The 27637-nt window shown below is 36.6% G+C and overlaps 2 protein-coding genes across 3 annotated transcripts; one reads left to right on the forward strand and one right to left on the reverse strand.

Annotated features, from left to right (window-relative positions):
* Window positions 1–683: 683 nt before the first annotated feature.
* On the reverse strand, window positions 684–22548 carry LOC113686681 (prominin-1-A). 2 transcript variants are annotated; one of them, XM_027204324.2, is made up of 24 exons: window positions 22087–22548; window positions 18666–18730; window positions 17653–17861; window positions 17351–17471; window positions 17163–17229; window positions 16142–16225; window positions 15588–15796; window positions 14977–15051; window positions 13219–13282; window positions 12682–12758; window positions 12003–12094; window positions 11377–11529; window positions 10294–10417; window positions 9350–9447; window positions 8793–8877; window positions 7997–8143; window positions 7210–7290; window positions 6639–6725; window positions 6488–6541; window positions 5869–5949; window positions 5278–5346; window positions 4698–4787; window positions 4270–4390; window positions 684–1369 (listed from the first exon to the last, which is right to left on the reverse strand). In XM_027204324.2, the coding sequence occupies exons 1-24, from the start codon at window positions 22268–22270 to the stop codon at window positions 1266–1268; spliced, it is 2541 nt and encodes an 846-aa protein (XP_027060125.2). In that variant the 5' UTR covers window positions 22271–22548; the 3' UTR covers window positions 684–1265. The 2 variants fall into 2 exon arrangements, with proteins under 2 accessions (XP_027060125.2, XP_089059416.1); XM_089203290.1 differs by lacking the exon at window positions 684–1369 and adding an exon at window positions 2345–3048.
* Window positions 22491–26724, forward strand: LOC113686680 (uncharacterized). Its single transcript, XM_027204323.2, has 7 exons — window positions 22491–23020; window positions 23391–23674; window positions 24157–24424; window positions 24557–24629; window positions 24971–25135; window positions 25520–25664; window positions 26427–26724. Exons 1-7 carry the CDS (start codon window positions 22685–22687, stop codon window positions 26620–26622), a joined length of 1467 nt encoding a protein of 488 aa, XP_027060124.2. The 5' UTR covers window positions 22491–22684; the 3' UTR covers window positions 26623–26724.
* The last annotated feature ends 913 nt before the right edge of the window (window positions 26725–27637 follow it).

Genomic DNA, 27637 nt, shown 5'->3' on the forward strand with positions numbered 1-27637 from the left:
TCAAAAGCACTTCTTAGTTCCATTAATTTGCCACGCAGGACATTCCGCATATGACATTCTTCGTCGTTCGAGGATCGTTTCCAAGCTTCATGTGTTCCTCGTGCAACATAACAATCTTGTTCTTCCAGTTAAGGCTAAGATCATTATGTCGCTAGTAGCCGGATCAAAGCATTGAAGAACCTCTAAAAGGATAGGCGCAACGGTCACACGGTAAAATCGACAGGGAAAATGTCTCAGTAAGGTCCAGTTCAAACGTCGAACTTCACTTCAGAAGTCCACTGAGAGAATTAAGTTCAAGTTGAGTTCGATTTTTAAATCAGTTGAGTTCGTCCAACTGAATTTGGATCGACCAACACGTTCTATCCGTCTGCATCGGACGGATAGAACATGTGAAGATCGATCTTTTCGTGGTAATGATTAAATTTCAAATTGTTTTATTTGAAATCTCTCTGACCGAAATATTCGTTTTTGCTGCTCTAAATTTGGCTCGACGAATTGTTCTACGAAAGACCCAATGGTCGAACATTACCCGTTGGGGTCGACTAAAATTGCAGTTTAGTTCGCCTCATGTGAAGTTCAACGTTAGAAAAGAGCCTTAATTATAGTGAATCCATTTGGAAACAGATCGGAGCGTCATTTGTTGTGCGACAAGGCAGAGCGAAGCTAAAAAGCTCTAAAAATTCTTTAGAAAATGCTTTTATTTGTCATTTTTTGGATTTTTTAATTTAAATTTGACTTTGCTTGTAATGAACTAGTTCCTTGTTGTTTTTGTTTCTCTGTACATACTTGCATTACTAGATATAAGGCCTTGATATAAAAGTTTTCACTTTGTAACAACTGAAAGGAATGCCCTATTGAAATAAAGGTAACTTTTCTATTCTTATGGCTTCACAACAGAAAAACGCGAATCATTCCCAAGATTCGCAGAAAAAGAATCTCTACTTTAAATCGAGCTGAGCACGTGATAAATGCACCCGTCAATAGCCGGGCGACAGAAATGAGTGCACAAGTGTTATGCTTGTATCGTAATCTTCAGAGGTACTCTAATATAGTTCTTAGTCGTTCACTTTTCGCTTTCGGTTTCAACACAGTCAAAAAAATAAATCTGATTGCAACATAATCTAACTCCATAAATATTTCTCATGCAGAGAGTCAGCTAAACTTTAGCTTGTTTCCCGTATGTCTCCGGACTTGTTCACGAGAATGCGTATCCTCGTCAGATTTAAGGAGATAAGTTTATCCCATAGTAATACCGTAAATTGTGATCAAATTTCACCTAAAGACTTAACGTCGACCAAGTTGACGTAGTTGTCTTTGATCCCCAACCCATCCAGCCATGGAAGCTCCGACGGAAAATCTGCAGAAATTCCTGTAGTAAAACAATGAGGTCTGTTAACCCTTCAATTCTGCTTCCTCGCTTAATTAAGATTTACGTAAACTCGCCATAGAACTTCACAGATCGTAATTCCAGACCTCCCTGTAAGACATTAAGTTTCTGATAGTCGCCTATGCATCATCTCCAACATAAACCTCTCAAGTGAAGTGTAAGACAAAATGATATGGTATAGTACTGCTATACAAGTACTGGAGCTTTATTTCAACTCGAAACCCGTTTCAGGGCCAAACGTAACTGTATTTGAAGCCTGTATTAGTTTCCATGTTTTTAAGAAATGTTGTTCTTGTAGGGCTTCAACAAAAGAAATGCATACTGTAGTCATTTCAACTGGGCGACAGTTCAGAAGAACAATCATGTGTCACATTTTAGGTTTAACCCTTTAATACCCATGAGTGACCAGGAGAGAATTTCTCCTTACAATTTCGATACGTCACGCAGATAAGTAATAGTAGTAAAGAAAAATGTCAATTAGGGGATTGACTGTTGATACAACACCAAATTCTCCAAACTAGCATCATAAGAATTGTATAGCAGACAGTAAGGTGAATTACTAATGAACTCTTGGGAGTGAAACGGGTTAAAGAGTCCTTTATGAACTCCCTTTCCCTACAAAGCCACCTTTTCCTCAAGCCACTCGTCTGAAAGCCCAATATATCAAAAAGCCGCCTTAACACCACACCACCTGATTAGACCGTGAAAATTCCTTAAAGCTGAGGGACTGGTAATTATTTATCGCCGGGGAGGGTACTGAGGAGTTTGGTTTGTCGCGATAAAATTTACTTAATCCCCCCCCCCCAGTCTCTGTAATATTCCTGTGTTCCCCTTCCCCCCCCTCCCTTTTTGACAGTTAGCCCTCCATTTCACCTGAAAACTATGTGATCCCACAGCAGAACCACTTGTTACCAGATTCGTATGCTTGTGACTTTTAGACGATTTTAGTAGCACTCGTTTATAATAAAGGCTTTTATTGGAACACTGCTGTTTTGAAGAAACCCGCGTGCTTTAAGATTGCTCGTGACGCTAAAAGGAGTCTTATGGCCCTTAATTTACATTATTGTGTAAATCGTAGAAATACTATTAGTGTACCAAGATTCACACTTGGCAATGTTTAAGTTTACCTTAAACTTTCTTAAAATTAACTGGTCTTTACGGGATATTTTTATTCTGTGTAAACAAGTCAGTGAGCTAAAAGAAAATATTGTCATTTCAATGTCTTTTCTCACAGATGATTTTGTGTTCAGTATTCCTCTGTCAACTGCGTGGTGTTCACCACGGTATAAATGTAACGCCTTCATCAATTTTCACAACAGCCCATTCATGGCTTAACCGCTTTGTACCCTTGTTGGCAAAATTGTTTATTGATTTTGTGGAATATTACTTCTCCAGAAGGCCGTCAGCTAGGCCATTAAAAACTACATACAGACCTAGTTGCTCCAGAATTCACATTACCAAGGATACGCGAAAATATTTTAACCTGCATACTGAAAAACCCTTGATAAATTTATTTTTATTTTCATTTAATCACTTTTTTTTCATTTTTTTCTTTTTTCCATTATTTCTTCGTTAACTGAAGCACCTAAGCGAAAGCAATTTCTAGGCATGATGCATCGGCCTTTCCTCGAGGCTGTGCAATTGAACCATATCCTCTGGTTCTGGAAAACAAAGGGTTTATGAAAATTAGGTTAAGAGAGTTTTAGCGAAAAGGAAAAAAAACGATGAGCATCCCCCATACCTCCACCCCACTACCCTCCCCTCCCCTCCCCTCCCCTCCTCTCCCTTCTCCGCCAATCCTACCCAGAAAGTATCTAATTTTCGCTAGGAACCCGCTACTGATCAGAACACCGTGTGGCTTATTTCTAGGCTGAGCCTGGACTAGGGCAATGCCGGAGTTAACATACGGCAGTACCACTGAGAAATTCGCCACAGCACGACCACAGATAAGTCAATGGACTAAACACAACGCGCTCAAAGATCGATGGTATTCAAATATCTTTCATATAGCAGACTACCGGCTTACGTCCTGGCGAATTGTTGTTACCTATGTTCAACAACGCACAATATTTTCATTATGTTTGCGATTTACTTGCTGCCGATTTAAAAAGCAATGTTTTAAATTAAGTTAAGTCAAGGCTCTCTGGGTGCAATAAAAATAAAAAATTGAGACGGAAGTCTTTCAAGCGCCTTGAGAAATACCTAAATTAGAACGAGTCTTCAATCCTGGATTTAATTTATTATAAACTGTCTTCAAAAAGTGGCTGTTTTATTGCGAAATGATTGACCTCATATTCAAAACGGTAAGAAATTAAGATCAGTGAAACCTTTGCTTTTAGCGAGCGAGCCATTGGTTTAGTTCTTATTTCCTTTTCATCACCTTTTGACGTCACGTGTGAACTATATCGTAGCAGTCATACCTATTTTTGAATGAAAATTGTCTTTTGGAGCAGTTGTCATCACCATTCATATCAAATGAGAGACACTTGCATTCTACTAGCTTAAAAACTTGCGTGATTTTAGTAATAAAACACTAACTTTGAAGAATGACCATATTGTGAATCCTTGAGGTTTCAGACGAAGTAGTAGAATTACATAATGACGTGAAATAAAATAAATGGAATGAAATTGTCCTGCACGTCCTCTAGTCGACACCACGAGACATTCATAAAACATCATCCACTGGAGAAGGAAAAAATATGGCAAAACAGCCCAAAAATATTTTGAAATCGTGTGCGAAAACTTGGCAAACCAAGACAGGATCAATTAGATCTAGAGATAGTTTGACTATTTCCTATATTTCCTTTCTATAATTCACAACCTTGTTTGCTAGTTTACATGTGGGTTGCCATTGAAATTGTTTGAATGAAGTAAATACATACCTAGTTTGTTAAAAACTCCAGTCTTTTTCGCCCGTAAGAAATGTTTAGACGCCTTTACGTAAAGAATAATTGAGACGAGGAGTACAAGAGAACTCAGACCAGATGCTACCCATGAGGCATTCTGCATAATAACAACAACAAAAATTAGTCAATAACATCTCTGATAACAATGTTCAATTTTTCAGCTCTAATGGTTTTCGGTTAAAATGGCTAGAGAAATAAATCTTCCCGCGGGCGGAAAAAAGCGAGTACTACAGCGCTCATAATGAGGCCTGCTCGCAGGCTACTACGCAAGGTGTCTTGAACTTGTAAGGAACGTAGGAGAACCTCCATAGCAGGCTCAAGACTGCTTCATGTGTTTAAACACAGGTTTGACTCATCTAGGCAATATTTTTTTCTCTTTTCTTACCATTACACTTTTCACTTACCATTCCGGCCGCATATTCAGAACATACAGATCCAGTAAACCCGTGGTATATGTTTGACAGAACTTTACACTTTCCAACGTCAAATCGGACCTACGGAATTTAAAGCCACTCTCATATAAAAGCTATTGTTTTTTTGTAAGGTCAAAACTGCACCTTAAGCCCCCCACTTCCCTCTCAATGCTGAATACTCTTCGTGCAGTCCAGTTTCCTTGTTAAAAGCCCAACAAGTGGGGAGGAGTGAGGATATTTAATCAGTTGCGATGAGGCGTTCGAGGTAACTTAATATCTCTTTCTAGATACTGCCACAAATTAAACAAAGAAAAAGGAGGACCTAACACATAAAGCTTAAAAATACAATCAACACAAGACTGAGTTGATATGCACACAGTAGTCGATTCACGGAGAGATTGAGCCGCGTTCTTTACAATCTTAAAAGGTTTCAAAATCTACACAAAATCTAATTCATACTCTGGTGAAGTCGAACGCGGTCAAGGGAGTTGCATGATAAAACGTTAAGGAATTTTCATAAGTGTAAAATACTTTCCAAAGCACTAAATACACAGATAAATTTCCAATGTACCTGACGGATGACATAGTCCAACAAATAATCCACATTACCAAACACATTGTCCCAGTGCATTGTTACCCCCTAGTAAAGCAAATATTCAAAAAGAAGCAAGTGGTCATCTTTGAGACTGGAACCAAAAGGAGCTGCCGCATAAGAGCGATGTATAATAAATTTTCGAGCAGAACACATGACAAGCAGTTAGGAACTTTAAGAGTACTGTGCTACAAAAAAATAAAACAAAACGTAAACAATAATAAAGGGCGTCTTCACTTGCCAAGAGGGCCGTGCAGCGTCTAATTTTCCAAAGTACCATTAACTTTAAGGGGCCCACAGCCATACTTTAAAATCTAAATCGAAGGGATGGCCGCGTGGGTCTTTCTAACAAACTACAACCAAATCTGTTGCGTTTACTAATATTTTCCATGTTTAATTTAAACACTATCACCTTTTCAATCTTGGATACAAATACAACAACTAAACAACTTTTTTATCGGCATTGGTAGTTATCGAAACCAACAAGAAATTGAAAGGCTCTTAATACCAAATGTCTCTTACATTCTTACAAAGCTCTAGATATTCGCAACAAGAAATAGTACCACCAACCTTTGCAGCAATTGACAGAGCATCATCCTGTAAAAAGGTCGCCACTTCCTCTATGCTTTTAACAACTCTTTCGCCAGAACTCTGAAGTAAAGATACACAATTATTACTTTGTTGTACAGCAATATTGACACGTACTAAAATCTTAGACAAAATTCAAGAGAAAAGGTTGCTTCTACGCCATAAACAGACGACCAGCACAAATTGTGACACGAACAAAACAGGTATAAATCCACACGTATAAACTGAATTTCTATCACGTTTAGTAAAACCTAATTCACCATGAATTCCTCGCTGCTCAGAGGTTACGAAATCGAATAGCCTAGAAGTAGGCTCTCATTGGCCCTGCGGAACGAGCGCTGAACCCGCGGGTTTTGAGTCAGTGAACAATGAGTGAGTGCGAGAGGTCTACGAGTGTTCTCGTGCCAGACCCCTCACAGACCTCTCGCACATTCGCTTCGCTCGGCGGCTCGAGAGGAAGCTCGTATGTTAGTCAAGAGTGCTAACTTTTACATGTTTGCATTTACGTCCTATCAGAGAATGTGATTTTTTGTTGCCTTACGATAAACATGGAGCAGAAAACCGGTACGGTCATTTTGTTACTATTGATCACTAAGCATACCAGTATGGCTTGGCCCGATTGCTGAAGATCACTTGCAAGTTTACCCAGATCTTTCTGAAAAACACAAAAAAAATCGAATAAGGTCTTGCATCCACATGCCTTTCATTGAATCGATGACAATCAAATTATCAGTGAAAAGTTACACACTTACTGCCTGTTTCTCCGCTGGTTTCACATATGTTTTGTCTAGATTGTCCAGTTTGTTTGCTTCATTCGCCAACTTATTACTAACCGAAGCCTTTTGCAAAATAAAAAAATTAAATTTAAGAACCAATAAAATTAAACTCCAATTGATTGAATGATTTAGAGGACACAGTATATTTCATCGGCCAAATCTGAAAAGGTCGTTCGTAGGAAAAATTCAATCACTTTTCCTTCATCTCTGAAAAAACACAAACAAACAAACAAAAAAGCAAACACCACGAAAAGCCACTGCAAGCTCCTGTTGGTAGACACCCAAAGACATAACTACAAATTTGCCTTGAATTGCCATTGTCTAGGTGCCTGTAATGCCGCAATGCTAACTTCTTACATTGGGGAAACGTCATAAAAATGTCTAGTGATAGTCAGAATTGTACGATACCAGTACAAAAGCAAAAAAATAAAACTTATCAAAACCATGGTTGTATTGATCTTTTGAATAATTGGTTGTATAATGCCGCAAGTTATTAATCGAAGCTGTAATGACAAGCAAATGGTCCCGGGCAACTGTATCGACATACCTGACTTTTTGTTGTGTTGGCAGCCTTGCTGACATTGGATGCAAATGATGGCAAGGAGACAGTGACGATAGGTTTATTCACCTGGGAGTATAAAAATGTACACAGAAATGACGTGACTAAGGAACTTTTAATTCTACCACCATATGGTTGTTACGTGTATCATTAATCCAGTGATCTAGGCTATTGCTTTTTGCTTTAGTTCTACATGTTTTGAGGACACCAAGATGTATGTATTGCTACTCTGGCGATTAATTCCTTTGCCTGGTCTTCATTATTCAGATGCCTGACGGTCTATTTGTCTGTCGTACATCCATCTGACCTTCTATCCACCTGTCTGTCTGATTGTTTCTACCATGTCTGTCTGCTTGTCTTTCGGTCTCCGTACCTGTTTGTTTGTCAGACTACCCACCTCTTGTCTGTTCTTTGAAACTCTTTACGGTGGCCAATTCACATTACCAATTCAGTTGACAAAACCAAAATTATCCTATCATTCCTCTGTTTTTCTGTTACAAGGGGAACCCTGAATTAAATCTTGGGAGGCTATTCATATAGTTTTTGGAGGAAGTGGGGTTGAAATTGTAGCATTTGGGATTTTGGGAGATAGGAGATTTGTTTGAGATTTCAATAACTATTTTTCAGGAGGCACAATCAACACGATAATATGGATATTTCAGGGTTTCCTCCATAAAATCAAGTTCAGTCGTGACACCATGGTGAATGACATGCCCAAGTTTATCATTAAGCATCCTATTAATTTAACAATAAAAACCTTCTGTCCATACTTAACCTGTTCATGATACTGGGTGAAGTTAATGTCTGACACCCCTGCATTCAACGAGTCGTTTACACTTTTCTTGGTCTTCTCAGGAATTACTTCAGTATCTTTAACAGTTTCATTTAGTGTAGCAAACACTGCGTCCAGTTCAGGGACTCGCTAATGGCACATAAAAGAGAAAATCATGTAAAATGCAAGATTGAATTCTAAAAAAAACAAACACCAATACTCAGCATACCATTTATCAACAGTCACATATCTTTTAACAGAGACTTGAAGTTCATGAAATTCAATTTCACTTCTTCAGAGACTCTGGTTAAACAAAGACTTAAATCAAATAGTGAACCTCCCACTTTTTAAGGACTAAGTAACTAACAGGGGAAATAGGATGAATCTAGTTCTTATGAAATTCATAAGATTACATTTGTAGAGGATTAATGTTCAAATCAGTTCCAATTTGAGGAGCTGCTGAAACGCCATATCAATGCAGACAATTAAGGCACTCGTTATCATTATCTGATTATCATAAATATTGATACCATTATCTCTATTAGCTGAAGCCCTAACGAAGGTTCACAGCTTACATTAACATAATGAGAGAAAAAAACTGTCCCTTCCAAAATCCACTGATATTCTTAACCTGTAGAAATCCACACTAGCCTTATTCAGACAACTAATTAATTAAGTCAAAACCAAGACACAAACCCTGCAATCAAGCATTATAAATACTAATCTGGTGTGTTTAAGTTCCTTGAACATGTGACCACACAAACAAACGTAATTTTCTTTGTTGTTGCTTGAAACTTACATCTTTGTAGTTAAGAACAACAGAGAGATTAAACACATGGTCCATCTTGAGAACATCCCAAGGAGCTTGATTTTTGGAACATTCACTGTAAGTTCACATGAGACAGAAATTAGTGAAGATTTTATAACTGCGTTGCTTGCATAAGTACTACAATACAGCATAAACCACTCTCCATATTATTATTCAGTTCACTTCATTTCAGAGTAACCCATTATTAGTCTTCATTATCCTGTGAAACACGAGCCTCAAGTGAAATGTGAAAAGCCAATGCAAAGGGGGGGGGTGGGGTGGGGGCAGGGGGAGGGAGTGTACAGGAAGAAAATGGAAGACTGTCTGTGGACTTCTTTGAAGTGACATAAATGCAATTCCCTGCTTCTCCAGAAGTGGAAAATTTCAATGGGTTAACTATTAATAAAATAATTGTCACCAACATGCACAATCAAAAATATTTGATGGAAGGCAAAGTCAAAGATGAAGATGATGATCCACTCAAAGACAAAAGATGCTTTCAGTCTTTCATAATTTACATGTTCATGTACATGTACTAGAAAACTTACCTAAGCACTCCAGACACAGTCAATGGAATATTTCCATCATTTAGGATCATTTCACTCAGCAAGTACTCTCCTCCCATAAATTTTGGGTCATCTATAGTCTATGAAAATTATTATGCATAAATGGCTAGATAAAATTGAATGCATCAATCAATTTAAATTTAAAATTTTTTTTAGAGTGAACCTCCGGGCATTTCAACTTTTTAAGATTGGTAAGTGCAGATTCCTGCCCCCACGCCAAAACTGCATTTAAACACCCAACAAATGATTCAGAATTTAGCAAAGCCACATAACAGTTTTTGGTGCTGCTGTGGGGTTCATTGCATGTAAGTATCATTCTTCATTGTGAAAAATTTTCTTATAAAAGTGGATTCTTTACGAATACCTTTTAATTCCTTCATATGTGAAATAAAACACTTATGTTCCACTGTTTCCAGGCAAGGTTCAAATTCCCCACCCCCAGTGCACAGACAACAGTCAAATGCCCATGGGTTGCTAAGGGAAGGGGGGGGATGTTAAAGCTTTGAATTGGCACATAAATTTTCACCCAAGTCCAAATCATTTGGGAACATTGCTTTGCTTAAGCTGCCAAATCATCAATTAGTTTAATAAATAAAAAAGGCAGCTACTTCAAAAGGTACAAAAAGCCAACAAAGGTTGGTACAACAATAATTATTTTGACAGGAAGTAAGTTAATCTTCCAACTTCCAATCAAAGTAAATGTCCAATTCCTTGCTTAGGTAACATGTTTGAAAGCACAGAGCAAGTAGTAAAACATCTAACAAAGGAAATGACAACAAGATAGTTAAAGAACAGCTACCAGAAATTTCAATTACTCACAAGAAAGTGAGAAGAGAATTACCATCATGAGAAATCCTTTTGTGCTATTTGATATAATAAGGCTAAAGTATACACATGGGTAGAATGAATCTGCACAAAAGTAATACCTTTTCAAGAAGCTTATAATCAGGTATGCCATCACAAACAACCGCTATATTTGCTCCCAACATGAAGGTGATACCAGTCAACAAATTAAAGAGAAATGCAGAAAAAAAGAACAAACCAGCAGCTCTAGAATGGGAAAAATGGTCAGATAAATATTATAATTTACCTATAATCTTAACAATGCTCAACCTGAATTTTGTAGATCTCCTTTAGTTAGTTTAGATCTCTAGGTAGTTAATAATACAACTCTAGTTCATAATCAGAAATAAAGAAATGACTGGTAAATTGAATGAATGTGCAAACAGAAAACCAATGAATAGGGTTGTGATATATTCAGCACATCAACATTTATCTTTTGGCAGCATATTAATAAAAATCATAAGTTTAGAGCCTCCTTAAATCAGAAAAAACCAATGAAATTTAATATTCTGTAAATACAGAATGCTGAAAACAGTTCAATAACAACAAAGTTTGGGGTGTTTTGTAGAGGATAGAGTAAACTGTCCTACCATTCTCTAACAAAGCTAGCAATCAAAGCTTACATGTAATTGTTTATTTTCATAACACAATTATAATTGAAGCAACAACCCAAAACTAATGGTTGCATGTATCCTTAGACAAAAGGTGTTAAAGATATGAGGGATGCCTTGGAGTTTTTGAAAATACAAGTAATTTCATAGATTAGGAAAAGATTCCAAGTGACCCCAACTATAATGGACGACTAAGAACTCTTCTATCAGCCAGGAGCTCAGAAAAAGTTTCCAAGTGCCATTTGGCTGAGACAAAACCATTAATACCAAGCAGAACAGAAAATTGAAACTCAGGGCAGAAGCATGAGATTAAATGGAAGTAATTAAGAAGCAATCATATGATTTTTTTCATGCAATTTGTATTAAAACGAGTTTTGAGTTACTCATTGTTCAAAGATCACAAGTTCCACTTGTGGACAGTCTTTGATAAAGAAATTTGAGCTTTTTCACAATTATTCCTACAGTACAGTAGTTGAAATTTAATCATTTGATCACATACAAGTACATAATTATGCTTTAATAATGAAATGGGTTGTCAAAGTATCCTCAACTTACCCTAACATAAGCCTTCCTGCCCAGTGTGAAAGATTACTTCTACTACTGGGTGTATCATAACTTAAAGAACCACACAAGCCCATTACCACAGCAATTATCAACAGCAAACCATCCAACAGAGATAGGACTCCTATCAAAACAAAGGCTATATGCCTGACAGAAGAAAAGATAATCAACAAGATACATTATTTTCCGTTTTTTTCTCTTTCTTTCTCTCTCCTTTTTTCATTCACATCATATCTGAGTCATGAAGCCCAATCCAAAGAAATTGAAAGGTCTTATAATTACTATAATTATAGGTAAGTTGTCTACAGTCTACACTGTATCTCCCGTTAGCTTCTCTTCAAACCCACTAACACATTCTTATACAACATTGAATTGTTCTGTTTTTCCCTCTGTAAAGCTGGCTCACTCATTAAATTTAACACTGGAAAGTAACAGAACAGTTTTGCACCCAAAACATTCAGTTTTGGACAGATACAACATTACATAAAGGTGGACAGAGAGAGAGAACCAAAGGAGAAATGTAGAGTGTCAAGATTTCCAACAAAATTACATACACCCTATAGCAGCGAATACATGTATACAGTTATACAGAATACAGGATACATGTATACATACTGTACCTATAGTTGTCATATTTGGATAGCAATCCATCTGGACCGAGATACTTCTCATCTACATCATCTCTGATCAGAAACAGAGTATCTGCAATGTACTATCATAACAACAACAAACAAATTTAAAACACCTCACTTCACATGCACCTTGTAATGTTATTTCTTTTTGTGGGAACACCCTAATTAATCATTGAGGGGACACTGAGGTTACTGCAGTCAACTACAATCCCACAAACCCTAGTAACAGGCTGGTACTAAGGTCACCTTTGACCCAGCAGCATGCAGCTAAGAACCAGCAGCTAACATTCCCATAAACAAAAACAGTTTTAACCAACTCTAGCCAGATGGAAGTAAGATTCATGAATATATCTGAAATTCTCAAAGGATTTATAAGACCTGTCTTGAGCAAGAAAGAAAAATAACTTGACCCTAAGACACTTTTCTAGTTTAAAGACTTAAGACATGAACAAGGTCCTGTAAAAAGAGTACTGTACATTGCAATCCAAACTCAGAGTCAAAATAACAATGGAATAACTACCCCTTCCTTATTAGAATTGCATGGTGCTCAAAGGGAATAGGCCAAGTCCAAAAAAAAAAGGTGAAGGGCAGAACAACCATAACCAGATAACTTCAAAGAAGGTGTAGAAATAAAACTATAACATCTAGTTCCCTGGCTAAAAATTACCTTATTAATGTAATCTCTAAAAGGCTGAACAACATCCACTGGCATATCTTTTATTTTGGAAGTAAAATTCTGAAATTCTGTAGACAACAATTGTTGCATCTTTGATTAGTGATGTGATCTCTAAATTCAGTGTTCAAAGTCCAACTTTCACTATATTTTGACCCTTCAACTACTTAAAGTGATAAGCAATTCAACAAGATAATTCTCCCCTCTAGCTCCCACATATATATTACAGGGAGAGTTACATGGGTGATCACCTTGGAGAGTTTAAGGGTTGAGGATTCAAGGATTCAGTAAATGCTTTTTTCTTTTTTTTTGTTTCAGAATTGAGTTTCTGTAAGTTTTTTATCCTAATGCTAAGTTTGCTTGTTTGTTTTCTGTTTTTGAAACAGATTAAGAGCTTTCTTTCTATATCTACTGGCAAAAATACATGTACAAGACAGCTCAGTGGTCAAGCAAGCATATATTATATAAAGTTGTTTTTAAGTGTAGCATTACATCACATACAGGAATTTTCACACAAGTCTTATTTCTTACCACTGGTTAAATTAGTAGTCAAGTTTTGAACTCTCTCAGCCATGTCCTGTAGAGACTGGTTGCCCTATTTTAATAATGGAAGAGAACATGGTTCACTTATGACCTCCTAACCACAACCACAAAGTTCTAGTGACCAATAGCTAGAAGTAAACTGGTCTGATAATTTAAGAGATAAAAAGATTGCAGTCACATTTAGTTTCTGAGTGATTGTTTTATCACTTTAAACTAATGACCTTAGATTAATGTAAATTAAGGTAAATTAATGAATTGCAAAAACTTTATAAATGGTTTTATGTCAGTCAGGATACTTCACTCCTTTTTCCCCAAGAATGTAAAAAACAAATTCAGTGATATAATTGGTCTGTATTACTGTACAGATTTTCAAATCCCCTACTGTATTCTCAGGCACCCTTTTGCAAGTTTTTGCTCTTTTGTTCACAAGATTGAATCAGTTTTTGTACCCAAATTTAAGTTTAAAAATAGTACAAAACACTTTAATACAAAAAAAGAATGAAATTTTTAGTTCAGTTTCAGGTTTAAACAATTAATATGGTAAATATGACTGAGTGGAGTCCAATTTGGTCTGTAATCACTCAAGTGATTCATGAACTTGGAAAACCATAAAGCAGGAGTCAGATTTGTTCATCACAAGTATAATTACAGACAGAATTGGACAACACGAAGTCCTGTTAACAATTAATCAAAACTATGACAAAATTTGAAGAGAAATTCAATAATTTGGTTATATGTTTTCATAAAAACACAACAGTTAACTAAGTAAAATATTTGTGACCCTCCACGGGAAAACGGACACTAACGCTTTTCCGTTTAAGCTGCAAAACCGTTTACTATCCGTTTATATCCGTTTAAACGGTTCATGAAAGCGTTTAAGCGGTTTGCTCATCCGTTTAAAAAAATTTGCATCCGTTTAACGCTTTAGCTTAAACGTTTAAGCGGTTTGCTCATCCGTTTAAAAAAATTTGTACCCATTTAAAAAAATTTGCATCCGTTCAACACTCTAGCAGAAACATTTAAACGGTTTGCTTACCCGTTTAAAAAAAAAAAGCTATCCGTTTAAAGTTCCACGGAAAGCTTTGGACTGTTTGCCTATCATTCTGTTATAGGCAGTTCGAAGTATCAATGTTACGTTTGCTCGATACTCGCCGGTTCTTGAAATACAGAAAGACCGTATCTTATTTTGGTTTTATCTTTTGCGTGATCATAGTAAGCGAGTTTCCGTCGCATCCTTTGACAAACAAGTTAATTTGAAATATCCGTTTGTAAAAACCAAGAGCATCTAGCCAATTGCAATGAAGCCATTCATTTGATGACCCTGCCATCGACTTTGTTCAATCAGACAACAACGCATACACATGATGCATACTGACCACTTACCCAGGCACAACATGTAAACTGTCCAAATACATTGTCAAATTACTAGCATGACACATACACTGTCCTATTAGTGAAATTTTGTTATAGTTTTGATTACAGTGTATATCAGTTATTATACTTAGAGAGCTTCCCTCTAACACATTTTTAAGGCCCTAATCACAGGCCTTGATCACAGTGTTTCCATTGCAAATAGCTCTCAAACCACACATAAAATATAAATCATAACCTTGCCTAGGTACAAGTAAAATATTTAACACCTGAAAACTTAAGAAATCACCTTGAATATAAATGAAAATTGTTAAATTATTATCAAGACTTAACATATGAATTTGTAACAATAGTTGTTAGAGTTTAAAATTGTACCTTTGCAACATCATCTCCAAGACCACTCTTTGCCACATCCTCTATTTTGTTTTGGCTATCAGTAACATTGGGGACCTAGAAATAATAAGACTGCACTCAGTTGTATATGATACACTTCTTTACTACCATCTTAAAAAATTGAACAAACAAGGAACTTTTTGAAGGTGGCATGTTGTAGGATGGCAAGGAAAAGCTTCGGGGCACTAAATAAAGCTAATTTGTCACTAAACACTTTAAATTTACCCACAAAATGACTCACTTAATTCTCCCTGAGATACACAGGATAAAGTCTAAAATTAACAGCAATTAGCTGAACAACAAAAAAAATTTGCCTGACTGTATTAAAAGTACATACAAGATTTAAAAAAATCCAGATATTCATTTAGTAATAATAGTTCATTAAAATCATCTGATTTTATAGAGAATGCTTTCAAGGTCACATAGCATCCATGTGCCAGATTTACTCTTGTGTTGCACTATCATTTATATGTACAATGAACAGTAAATGTGTATTTCATAGACATCAAATTACTATTGTGACAGTCATACCTTGAACAATAATTTTTTGTTACAATTAATAAGTGAAAGTTACGATCTACAAAATCACACACCTTATTAAAGTCTGCTTCAGTTTCCACATCCTTACCAAATGGGATTTCATCACAAAGACTGCTTCCTCCACTACTTTTACATTCAGTATGAATGGCCTCCAATGCTTTTTGAATGGAAATTAGTTCATTTTGAATGTGGCTGCTTTTTGAGATTAGGGATGACTTTGCATCTGCTATCTCCCCAAAAAGCTGTGCGGTCTGTTTCACAGCTGATAATAAAAGAAGGTAAATTGTTTTTAGCTGCATTAGGAATTTAGGAAACCAAAAACCTGGGAATGCTTAATTCTTCACTACCCCTCCACACCCCAACCCCTTCCCAGCCTAGCTTAAATTTGATGACAGATGACTCTGTCTAGACCAAAAAAAAAAAAGAAAAAACAATTGACAGCACTCCAAGCTACACTTTTTCCCAAGCTGCAACTTGCAGAAAAAAATCATAAAATAGTTACCAGAAACAAAATTCTGGTTGCCAAAAAAAGAGATTAAGCAATATAATGTGTAGTATCATATGAAAATTCCTTTTCAGGAATATGGGCACCATAATGTACATTTACCTTGATCAACATCTTTAACAGCAGAGTAGAGTTCTTGAAATACAGGTGACTGTATTATAGGAACAACTATATCACTTCCCATTGCTAAACAAATTGATAAATTAACACTATGAATCCACTTTTCAACACTGTTCCAGGTTACATTTAAGTGTACTACAAAACAATAAAGCAAATATAAGGTGTTTCTACAATTGTATGAACTAAATGAACACTTGAATTACATTATATAATTAATATGTAACCTTTTTCTTAACTTTTTGTTGGAGAAATACTTTTTGTTATATACAATCTAGGAGACAGGAATAATTACAACAAACTTTACAAAAACTCTTAAGAATACTGTTAGGAAGTCTTTGCCTCCACCAGGCATCTTTGCTTTGACACCCACAAAGTACACAGTATCTCCTTGATAATATTGTCTGGTGTAGTAATTTAACCCTTTACACCCTAACTTCAGTATGCATATTCTCCATACATTTTTTTATACATTTCCTAGGGTGCTGACTAGGAGAATTTGTTTAACAATCAAAAGCTTCTTAAGTTGGTGGTCAGTTCCTTTATTCTCCTGACCTAAATGTTTGATTCAGGGGTGATATGGTGTGGAGAAATTAGATGCCAGTCACTCAAGGGCGATGGCTGTGCTACATTAATGTAAATTTGTGTTCCACTTCTAACTCTATTAAAATGGGCAATTGTGCTTACTCATCATTGTTAGAGTTCCAAAAGTAAAACATACTGTAGTGATCCTGGCCTAACCTCTAACTGGGACAACTCAATCAGAAAGTATCATATCCCAGGAAAAATTCTAACTGGGCTAAAAGTTTCCAAAGTAAAAGAAAGTAGAGGTTTCTGGCATTTCTGACTAGTTGCAAAGGCATTCTGGATTTCACAACTGCCAGATTAGTTTTTAGTCAGAATCACTAATTAATATACTACATCCTAAAAATCTTCCAGAGGTCAAAAAACTTATTTTACACTATATCCATTACCCAAATGTATGACCTATGCCCACAAAACTCACCAATAACTGCATCAAACAAAATGTCAATTGTAGGAACAGCTTCTTGAAGTAATATGTGATTTATTTCCTGAAATTTTTAAATAGTGTATTTACACAGGTCACTTTTCAGCACAATTAAGTATTGTATCAGTATCAAACAAGCCCATCATGAATACACAGATTCATGAAATATATAGTTTATCCCTTACCTGAAGTAAATTGCCTGTGTAAATTTTGATATCACTAAATGAGTCATTCCACGCTGTTCTTGCATGTGGGATACTGTCATTCATATGAATACTTGAAGCTAGAATAAAGCCACCTGAAATACTGCAAGACATAAAATAGAGCGAAAAAAAAAATTCATTATGTGGGCTGATCAATAAAGCTGATCAATGGAAGATGAACTGTTGTGTCAGAAAATGACATAAAAATGACCCAACATGGACCTCAATTTATTTGTAAACAATTAAAGCAAAAATGAAGAAAACATTTAAAAACTCAAACTTACATCAGTAAAGATGCACAAAGAAGAATTCCAGCAGAGTATGCTATTCGCTCTTTTGTAGGATGCTGTTTGAGTTCATCATCATATATAATGCCACCACATTTTCCTCTGCAACGACAACAGCAAAAGACTAGGCCAATAATAGGGATAACCAATGCAGCAATCAAAGAGAGGGAAGCCAGCACTATCAAAGGAACTTCATAGTCAATCACCTGAGAAAGTAATAAAACAAAAACACTGCTGAACACATCATAAAACAAACAATCACAATGATAAAATTCTTCTATGGGCTTTGTCAGTAATACTTGTCAGTATTCTCCAGCAGCACCAGTCACCAGAGTTTTCACTGGTTACAGTACTTGTTTCTGAAACACTCGCTGCTTTGATGTAAAAAAATGGTGAAAAAAGTTCCTTGAACTGCCATTAATTTCAACCTTTGCTTTGTTTCCTATTTACTCAGAGAGACTGATTAAAACTGGAAAAAAAATCACTAAGTAAAAGCAAGGGGAATAGATTTTAATGGAATAGATGCTTGTACCCTAGGGGAAGTCACTTTTTTACCACTGGCTAATCTTTCATCACAGCTTCCTTCTGAAAGACCTACTTTTTCTACCTGTAAATAAGATAAGTAATCCTTGCTATTTCAAGAATAGTTTTTGTCTTAACTAAAGGTAAATTTATATGTAATCAGCACATTTTGGTCTTCATGTGCAGCTCACTCGAGACTTATAAAAAGAGGCTACAGCCATTTGCATAGTGGCTGAACAGCAAAGGGAAAGAAAGTCCTTGTATGAGGGAAAACCTATGAGGTTAAAGGTAATTATACTTCTTTGAGATGTTATCGAGAAGCTATACATTTAGAAACAACTTAAGCAATGGTTTTAAAAACTTACTTTTTCAAGGTGGGTAAGATCTTTTGTTTTACAAAATTTTTCTATGACATAAAATTTACATGAAGCTTTTTATAAAGTATAACCTCTTTCAATTTTAAGTGAAAGTTAATTGGTTTCACAAACCTCAGAGATTTCTGGGGACTTTCCTCCTTTACCAAATGCATTACTTAAGGTATTTCCAATAATTTCTGCAAAAAATCAAAGAGGAGGTATATATTTACTTAAAAAATAGATTCAATGTTGCTGTATGTCTGTTTGGTAAGATCACAAATGTGGTGTGAATGAAAAAGTGGCACAAGAGAGGCAGCCACATGAGTCACTGATGTTCCTTCCAAATTTTTGTGTCATATGTGAGCTATTACTGAACCTAATGGGATCTAGTTGTTTTGTATTATAAAGAGGCAAAATATTTATGGTGGTGTCATCCTTAACATGTATACCTTTCTCCTCCAATAGTTCATGAGTAATCAACAGTAAAATTCAACTTATTAAAATATAAATGTAGGTAAATTGCTGTGATTTCAGAGACAAAAACAAAAACCAATCAGTATTTACTTTCTGTTATTAACTGTGAACGAAAATGAAGGGAAATAGCCTGCCGAACAGGCGTGATGTTGGCAAGTGAGTACTCAGTATTTTCTTGGTGAAAATTATTGCTACCATCTTTGATTTTTAAAGCAGTAGAAGGTTGGGAAGAGAAAAGATTTTGATTTTCAACTCATCACCTCCACGTGTCAGTATTGGTCAGAAGACAAATACTTCTTAATTTGAAATAGACTCTACAAAGTGGACACTAGGATGGATAATATACAACGTTCAGGTTCATCTAAATCCAAGACGGCGTCTAGTTGTCGATCGAGAAGCACGTGCTACGTTTTAGAAACAAACTTAATGAAGAAGTTTGCCGCGGATTTATCTTTGCAAATCTTTTTAATTCACTATATCTCTTGGTAAGGTTATGATGAAACGTTCTAGTCACCAATTTGGCGACTAACTTTGAAAAATTTAGTCGCATTGGCGCCTGTATTAGGCGCAATTTCACGCCCTGAATAAGCGGTCGAAACGTTGTTTAGTAAAATATTTTTCTTCGTTCTGATTGAATTACCATAATCCTGGAACAAAGGAACAACTACCCAATAAAAAACTAGTTTAAAAATATTTAAACTGAAATCACTTAAAAATATAACATTTGAGTAAAAATTAGGACGTAACCTTTAAACTAGTTCGTTCACTGTGTAGCCTAAGTTATCATCACAGCGAAAGTCAACGCGTTCAATGGTATCTGGTGATTTCGCCAACGTCACGTTTGCCAACGTCTTAGGTCGCTTCGCCAAAGCCAAAAGTCGCTTCGCCAACGTCCTACTGGTCACTTCGCCAATGTATTAGTTTACTCTAAATAAAAATTTACCGCTACTTCTTCTTGCTTCTGTGCGTTATTTACTTGACTGAGCTGACTTGATTTTCCCCGTTCGAACTTAGTTTCCTTTCGTTATTTTGTTCGGACTTAGTTTCCTTCTCTTGTACGTGCAACTTAAAACACAGTGGGCCCACATAAATGCACAGCACGCCACGCGTCACCGGCGCTGTATGTTGCTGAATTTAACTTAGAGCAATAAAGTCGCATGTGTGCAACCCTTTCCTTAAGTTCTTCTATAGGGTTTATTTGTCGATAACAGAGATTTATATAATTACCTTTGAGACTTCTAGAACAGAGATTTATATAAATACATTGTAGACTACTACTACTACTAATTCTATAACTCCAGCGCATATTATAACTTCGATCAAGAGTATATAAGTATTACAAGAAACACAGTCAAGAAACACAAATACCAGCAATAATGTTGTTTAGGTGGGTGATGCAACTGACCCGTGAGGAAACAGCATTTTTTCTGACGCTTGTATATTACCATATGAATAGACGCGTAAACTCATTGTGTTAAAACTTGTGAATTTTACCCTATTGTTCTAAATAAACCAATCCAATTATTAACATTCATTGCCATAGAGAAGGATCAGTCCCCATTTTCTTTTTTGCGTGGCCGCTTTCTGCCGCTTTTTTATTCTGATATATTAAATCTGAAGTATAGAAGAGAAGATAATTAACAACTTTGAAAATTCATATTGGAAAAGAACACATCAATAACATTTTCTTTTTACGCTTTCTACACACACTGAATTTCTTCTGAATTTCAGATTGATTGTAAGAAAAATGACTTACTGGGTTGTTCTTTTATATCCGGGTGCTCCAGAATCTAGTCCACCTAATGCCCCAGCTCTCAGTCAGGCAGGTCACCGTCGACTTTGAGAAGGCAATTTGGTCGGCCATCAGAGAAGTGCTCCCTACTGTAAAAATTCAGGGATGTGTCTTTCACTGGACACAGGCCGTCTGGAGGAAGGTGTGTATTGCTTACTGAACTAGCGTGAAGTAAGCTGAGAATCAGAAGGTTTTGTAAATAGGTTTTGACTAAAGCATTTTTTTTAATCAGAAGGTTTTGTAAATAAGTTTTGCATTGAAAATATTTTGTGAATCAGAAGGTTTTGTAAATAGGTTTTGACTAAAACATTTTTTTGAATCAGAAGGTTTTGTAAATAAGTTTTGCATTGAAAATATTTTGTGAATCAGAAGGTTTTGTAAATAGGTTTTCCACTAAAATATTTTGCACTTGTAAATATTTATAAAAGTACGTATTGTAATTAAAATGTTGTTGATATTATACTTGTTATATTTTATTTCTGACTCGTTTTGAAGGCTGGAAAACAAACTCTGATTGTTTCTGAAAAATGTTAACTCGTTAATTCACATCGTAACGCATTTTTCAAGTAAAATTTTGAGTTATACATTTTTGGAACACATTTAGAAGCCTTCGGAGTTTGTTATTCAACAGTTTTAAATTACCGCGATGTTAGTGCTCACACGCCGGCTTTTTCTGGATCTGTCAAAAATATGCAAATTGTTTGGAAGTCAGCCAAGCGAAACTAGCATTAATTTAAAATTGTTCTGACCCAAGCATCAGCATTACATCCGAAGCATCAGTAAGCACCCTTTTTACTAAGCTATTACTAAGTTATTACTAGATATTTGGCGTTGGCGAAGTGACCAGTAGGACGTTGGCCAAGCGACTCATCGCGTTGGCCAAGAGACCAAAGACGTTGGCGAACGTGACGTTGGCGAAATCGCTCGTTGGCGAAATCACCGCAATTCCGTTCAATGTAAAATGTTGCCAGCTTTAAAATCCTAATCTTAAGAATATATTTACCTAACCGTATACCGAGAAGAAAACTGTTAGACTTTGTGCAATATTTAAGCGCATGTCTTATTCCGAAGGATAGCAATTGCCTCGCAGCACTACAATCGAGAGGCAGCACACTAATGAAGTGATACTTGTATTTGCACAAGCGCGGCTATGATTCTGTGGACAGCATCCCATTCAAAATATGGTCCAGTTTAACGTGCCTTGTGTAAACAGCGGCTTAATTTTCGGGTAGAAAAGGTCAAAATAGTCACACACAAGATAGCAGTACAGTTGTAAACGATCCTTACCGTAAGGCGCTTGATTTCTGAGCGTCAAGGCGATGTCATTTGCAATACTTGTAAGACCGTTCAAACTCCAAGAATCCTCTTCGCTTTCTAAACTGTAAGGCTTTCCTTGAGGAAGTGGGGGGAACTCCATCTCACAGCCAACATAATTTGCACAGAACAGACAAAATATCAACCATGTCCTCATTGCGGGAAACCGCTAGAGACTGCCGCCTTGATTGGAAAGCAAGGATGATCGCTTTTTAAGTCTCTAAGTTAAGGCTTGGCCGGTTGTCATGGTGGATGAACATAGAACCGCAAGTTCGCTAACTGGGCCAGGGCAGATAATTCATTACTGCGGTGTAAACATATTTTTGAAGCAATTCAACCAATGACATTTTGGAAAATACTTTCGTTTATTTGCACAGAAACTGAGGAACATCTGTCAACTGAAGTGTCAAGCTGGACGAGATCCCAGGATGCTGCGAGATCCCAGGATTTAGCAGCTGAGAGTACGACCGAGTTTTCCTAAAAGATTGGGTCCTAGGAAACAAAATGGCGTCAAAACACTAAATAAGTTGCCAATGGAAGTAACTGATATTTTTTAATTCGACTTTGAACAATGTCAGTAAGGGAAGTAGATAGTGCACGCACTTTTGATCTTAGTTTGTACACATCATTGACGGCAAGTCGAGCGAAGGATTTCGAGCTTGGCGAAGGAGATATCAGTGCAAAAAGTGAAGACCTTAATCCACCGTTGCCATCGGATTTTGTCAGTTTCTCCTTGCCTCCGTTGCAGGAGGCTGCTGAAAGAGGTGATTCAGATACTGTATCCCGACTGCTTTTAGATAAAAATATTAATGTGAACGAGAAAGCTGGAGGCCATCGAGCTCAGAGGACCGCTTTGCATCGCTCCGCCGGGTATGGGCATTTGACGGTTGTTAGACAGCTTCTTAAGGTAAGTTGGAATGATAAATGGAGCGGTACTGGATTGACAGACCTCACGAGTAGTTTCAGCCGGGATGTTGAACATCCTTTAAAAGTAATACGTTTTCCTAAGATATTCGAATTCGAGAAAGACGTTTTTCGTCTTGTCACGAGTATGGGACACGATTCCGCGCCCCGATGATCCGAAGGTCTGAGGTTCGAATCCTCGTGGGGACTTTTTCAATACATTCTCCCGGGCCCTTTGCAATCCTCCTTTGTGTTTTCTGTGAACTGAAATCTTTTAAAAATGTAGGTAAAGTTCAATACTTCTTCAGGGGATATAGATGTTGCTGAAAAACCACATGACAAATACTTTTATCCGAATTAATCAAATGTTTTAGGCAGGTGCAGATCCTATCAAAGGTAGCAATGTGCAAAGGATCCCACTCCATGAGGCGTGCATTGGTGGTCACACTCTTGTGGTGAAAGAACTTCTGAAGCATATGACAGATATCAATGTTGTTGATTCCAATGGACAAACAAGTGCTCATCTGGCAGCATATCACGGTGAAAGTGAATGTCTGGAAATCTTAATCACGAATGGTAGTAACATGGTGTTAGAGGATAAACAGGGACGTACTCCAGCTCACTTGGCAGCAATGAAAAATCATAGAGCTGCATTGAGGTACTCAATAATATTTATGTATAACTGGGCTCCAAATGAAATTCTCTCTCCAAAAAGACATGTTACTGGAGTTAAGAGTTAAAGCCTGCATGATGTTATCATGCATGCAACACAGATCAGAGAATTCTCCAGCTGTTGCACAGATTTCTCTGCTAAATTTGGTGGCGTGAACCATTTTATAATTTAGATGTAGAAAATATTCTCTCATTGCTGATCCTAGCAGTATGCAGGATGCGGAAAGTGGAATCTGAAGTTCTGAGGTTTGATTCCCATGGGGACTGAGAATTTTTTCTTTGTCCCACGCTTGGGATAAGACAAAAAATATCTTTCTCTATTTCTTTACTGAGCTCAAAACTTAACATTTCTCTTACTCTATTTACAAAATATTTTCTTGTTACTTATTATTGTACTGTTTCCTTGTTATGACACTTTTCAGTGAAAACTGTGATGTTGTAAATGTAATGTTTGTCATTTCACTTCAGGTGTCTAATAGAAAATGATGTTGAGGTAACCTGTGTTGATGATCAAGGACGCACACCAGCTCACTATGCAGCAAGTGCTGGAGGCTTGGAAGCTTTGAAAAATCTTGCACACAGTGACATTGATGTAAATTCTAGAGACACAGCAGGATGTGTTCCAGCACATTATGCTGCAGCACATAATAACTGTCCCTGTTTGGTATTTCTGTTGGGTTCAGGGCTGGCAAAAATAGATGTTAGAGACAGATCTGGAAAATCTTTGCTTCATGTGGTGAGTATGGTGGAACTGTTGTAGAGCTCTGAGTGTTCCAACTTGCTTGTTTGAGTATAGTTTTTTTTTTTGTTCTTGTAGTTGTTAAATTTTGATTTTAGACACTAGTGACAATTTCATGATCAATTTTAGGCTGCACAAAATGGTGCTACAGAATGTGTTCACTGGCTCCTGGAACACAGAATTAATCCCAACATCAGAGATGGTAAAGTTTTTTCTTTCACTAGAAGTTTATTACTGCCCCACACCTAAACACATCTTTGCTGTTATGTGATTGTAATGAAACAGGTTCTGTCATACTAAAGAGAGATGATGTTAGTGAGCAATCTAAAAATGATCCCTCTTAAAGTTCCCATCACTGCTTTCATCAGTATTACAGAAAAGACCTGAAACTCTACAAACTGCCATGTTTACATACATGTACATGTTGTATATAGATGCATTAAGAGGAAAGACTTCTACATGAATTAATTCATCTTGACATGAGACAATTCAATGCAATATTTTATGGATCGAGAATGTAATGCCCACCATGTTGGCCTTCAGGTTCTGGTGCAACACCAGCCCATTTAGCTGCACTAGGAGCTCACTTACAGAGCGTGAGCTGCCTCATTAAACATGGTGCAGACATGAATGCACAGGATGGCAGTGGTGATGTACCACTTGATTATGCTAAGAGGACTGGAAATCCTAATTCATTTCTTAGAGCAGGTAGATATTGAGTCATAAAGTAACAATGAATGGGAAATGAAATGAAGGCAAGGGAGACATGAAAAGCAGAGAAAAGAGAGGAAAGGGAAGGGACTTCCTCTTTCACATTCCCATCTCAACAGAACGCTCTTCAGTATATATCTGTAGCTGTTCCAAAGGCTGAAAGTGCCCGTAGTAATAACCTTTTACCTTTCTTCTATTGTTTTCTTTACCTTGTCATGCAATATACATTCAAAGTTAAAGCAAACTTAAGATAAAATCAACTTACAACATAACTTAACATGTTGCAAACAAAACCTTACAAACTTCTCTATGCCAGTTTCAGGCTTATTTTTGGCTTTTTTATTTTTTACTAGTTACTAATATCTATTCACATATTTACAGTGAACGGAGAAACTCCTTGTAAGTTTTGCACTTCCAAGCAGAAGAAAATTGAGTATGATTTGGCACACCAGCCAACATCAGCAGAAAGAAATATCATTAAACAAGAGTCGGAAATATTTGTCTCACCAGAGGGATCTGAGGAAAGGTACATATATAGTTATAGAATATTGTGGGGACTAAATATCAAGAGCAGAGGGGTTGTGCTGTACATATAAATAAACAATCACTGTGTTCAAGTATTTTCCTCTTATTTCATAGGGTTACAACTCCAAATTAATCTTACATTTGTTAAGCTGTTTTTCATTACTGGGTTGTAGTTAAATTCAAAGAAAATTGACTCCTGTACTGTTTTGGAAAAATGTAGGGGTGGCATAGCAAGAATTAAATTAGTGCAAGGTTTGGCTGAAAAGCAAGTGGCCTTGATAGGAACTTCTGTGGGGTCTACATATAAGAAATGTTTGAATATAGACTCAGAATTGTACATTTTTGGATGGAATATTCTTCTTCATTGTCCTCCAATTGTTTTGGAAAATGCAGGAAGAGTCACTTTAAATAATTTCAGTGTTCATTATAAAGAAATATTATTTATTATGAATATTCTGGTGAACTCTGTTCAAACACACTGAATTGAACTACAAGACACAACTAATAAACCCCCTAACCTGAAGCATCCACACCCAGAGAAACATCAGTATGCATATTCTCCATACAGTTATCCAAACATTTCTTAAAGTGCTAACAAGAAGAATTTGTTTAAAAGTCAAGAGCTTCTCTTGTTGGTGATTGTTGCCTTTATTCTCATGAGCTTAATGACTGATTCAGGGGTGATATTTTAAGGAGAAGTTAGATGTTAGTCACTCATAGGGGTCAAAAGGTTGATCATATTTTTATATTCTTGTGACTTCAGGGTCCATCAAGTATGTTCATCTCATTCTTCAAAACGACCTTTGTCCAAATCAAGGGGAATTCAACAAACTCTTCCAAAACGAGACCTGGCAACCAAATACTTTGGAGAACATTTGTTCTCTCTTCCAGCTAGCATTACTGGCTCAGATTCAGCTTTGAGTACAAGCAAAACTCAGGCAGCTCGCAGGAAAAGATAGCCTTGATGGTAAAAAAAAAACTCTGATTATGTAAATAACCTACATGTACCTTTCCTTGCGTCTTTTTATTTTCAAAGAAATAATAAAAATATTTAAACACCATGCATATTTGATTTTTCAAAATTAATTAATTCTATTTATTTCTACTTTTTTGTTACCTTTTTAGTTATCTTTTTAAGTTATTTATATTACTTTGCATTTATTTTACTTTATTTTCTTGACAACTTCTTCAAATTGTCCTATTTTAACAGCTAAAAAAACGGCATCTGGTACGTTTCATTTGATTACAAAAATGATATCTCCATTAACTTCTCCCATAAAATAAGTCGATGGAACCTTTAACTATTTTTATTAAATGCATTCACCCACGGGAATGATATGACAAAAAAAGAAAAAAAATCAATTTTTTGGAAGTATTCACCGATTCCTGATATTGTCAGAAGTAAGCTAACCATTAACAGCCAATGGATTAAACGCTACACTTCGTCTCGTCCGAATATTATCGTAAATCCTCTCGTCAATAACACAGACAACAATTTACGAAACTTTACTCAGGTTTGGGGAGGTCGAGCATCGTCAATGTATCGACCGGAGAGAACGGTCTGGAAACACGATCACCAAACACGCCGCCTCGTTTTTGCTTGCCTCACGCGAAGTAAATCAAGAATTCAAAATGGCAGTCACATTTCGCGGAGGGGTATTAGACGTTCACATGAAAAAACCACGCCTGTAAAGCCGGCGACACACTTTGAGATTTATACGCCGATCGCGGCGATCGGCAAAAATCGTCAAGTGTGCCCAATGCAGCGATTGCGATTTTCGTCAATAGCCGTTGTAAATCACCAATATCTGGCTTGTTTGATATCAGCGATTTTCGCTGGTGATTAAATTCGCCACGATCGGCGTGTAAATCGCCAAGTGTATCACCGGCTTTAGACACACGCTTTTAGGAGAATGGGATGGGTTTCCTTTTTGTCAACCATGCGCCGAAACGAAATTGAAAGTTGTCCTCAAG

This window comes from Pocillopora damicornis, chromosome 4 (genome assembly GCF_964200805.1).
Source record: "Pocillopora damicornis chromosome 4, jaPocDami1.2, whole genome shotgun sequence".
Lineage (NCBI taxonomy): Eukaryota > Metazoa > Cnidaria > Anthozoa > Scleractinia > Pocilloporidae > Pocillopora > Pocillopora damicornis.

Coding starts and splice junctions, on each gene's coding strand:
- LOC113686681 (XM_027204324.2), bottom strand. CDS start 22,270: ATGAGGACATGGTTGATATTTTGTCTGTTCTGTGCAAATTATGTTGGC. Junction 12,759..13,218: donor GACTACTAATTTAACCAGTG/GTAAGAAATAAG, acceptor TGTTGTCTACAG/AATTTCAGAATTTTACTTCC. Junction 1,370..4,269: donor TGGAGTTTTTAACAAACTAG/GTATGTATTTAC, acceptor GTTTTACTACAG/GAATTTCTGCAGATTTTCCG.
- LOC113686680 (XM_027204323.2), top strand. CDS start 22,685: ATGTCAGTAAGGGAAGTAGATAGTGCACGCACTTTTGATCTTAGTTTG. Junction 23,021..23,390: donor TTGTTAGACAGCTTCTTAAG/GTAAGTTGGAAT, acceptor CAAATGTTTTAG/GCAGGTGCAGATCCTATCAA. Junction 24,630..24,970: donor TAATCCCAACATCAGAGATG/GTAAAGTTTTTT, acceptor GTTGGCCTTCAG/GTTCTGGTGCAACACCAGCC.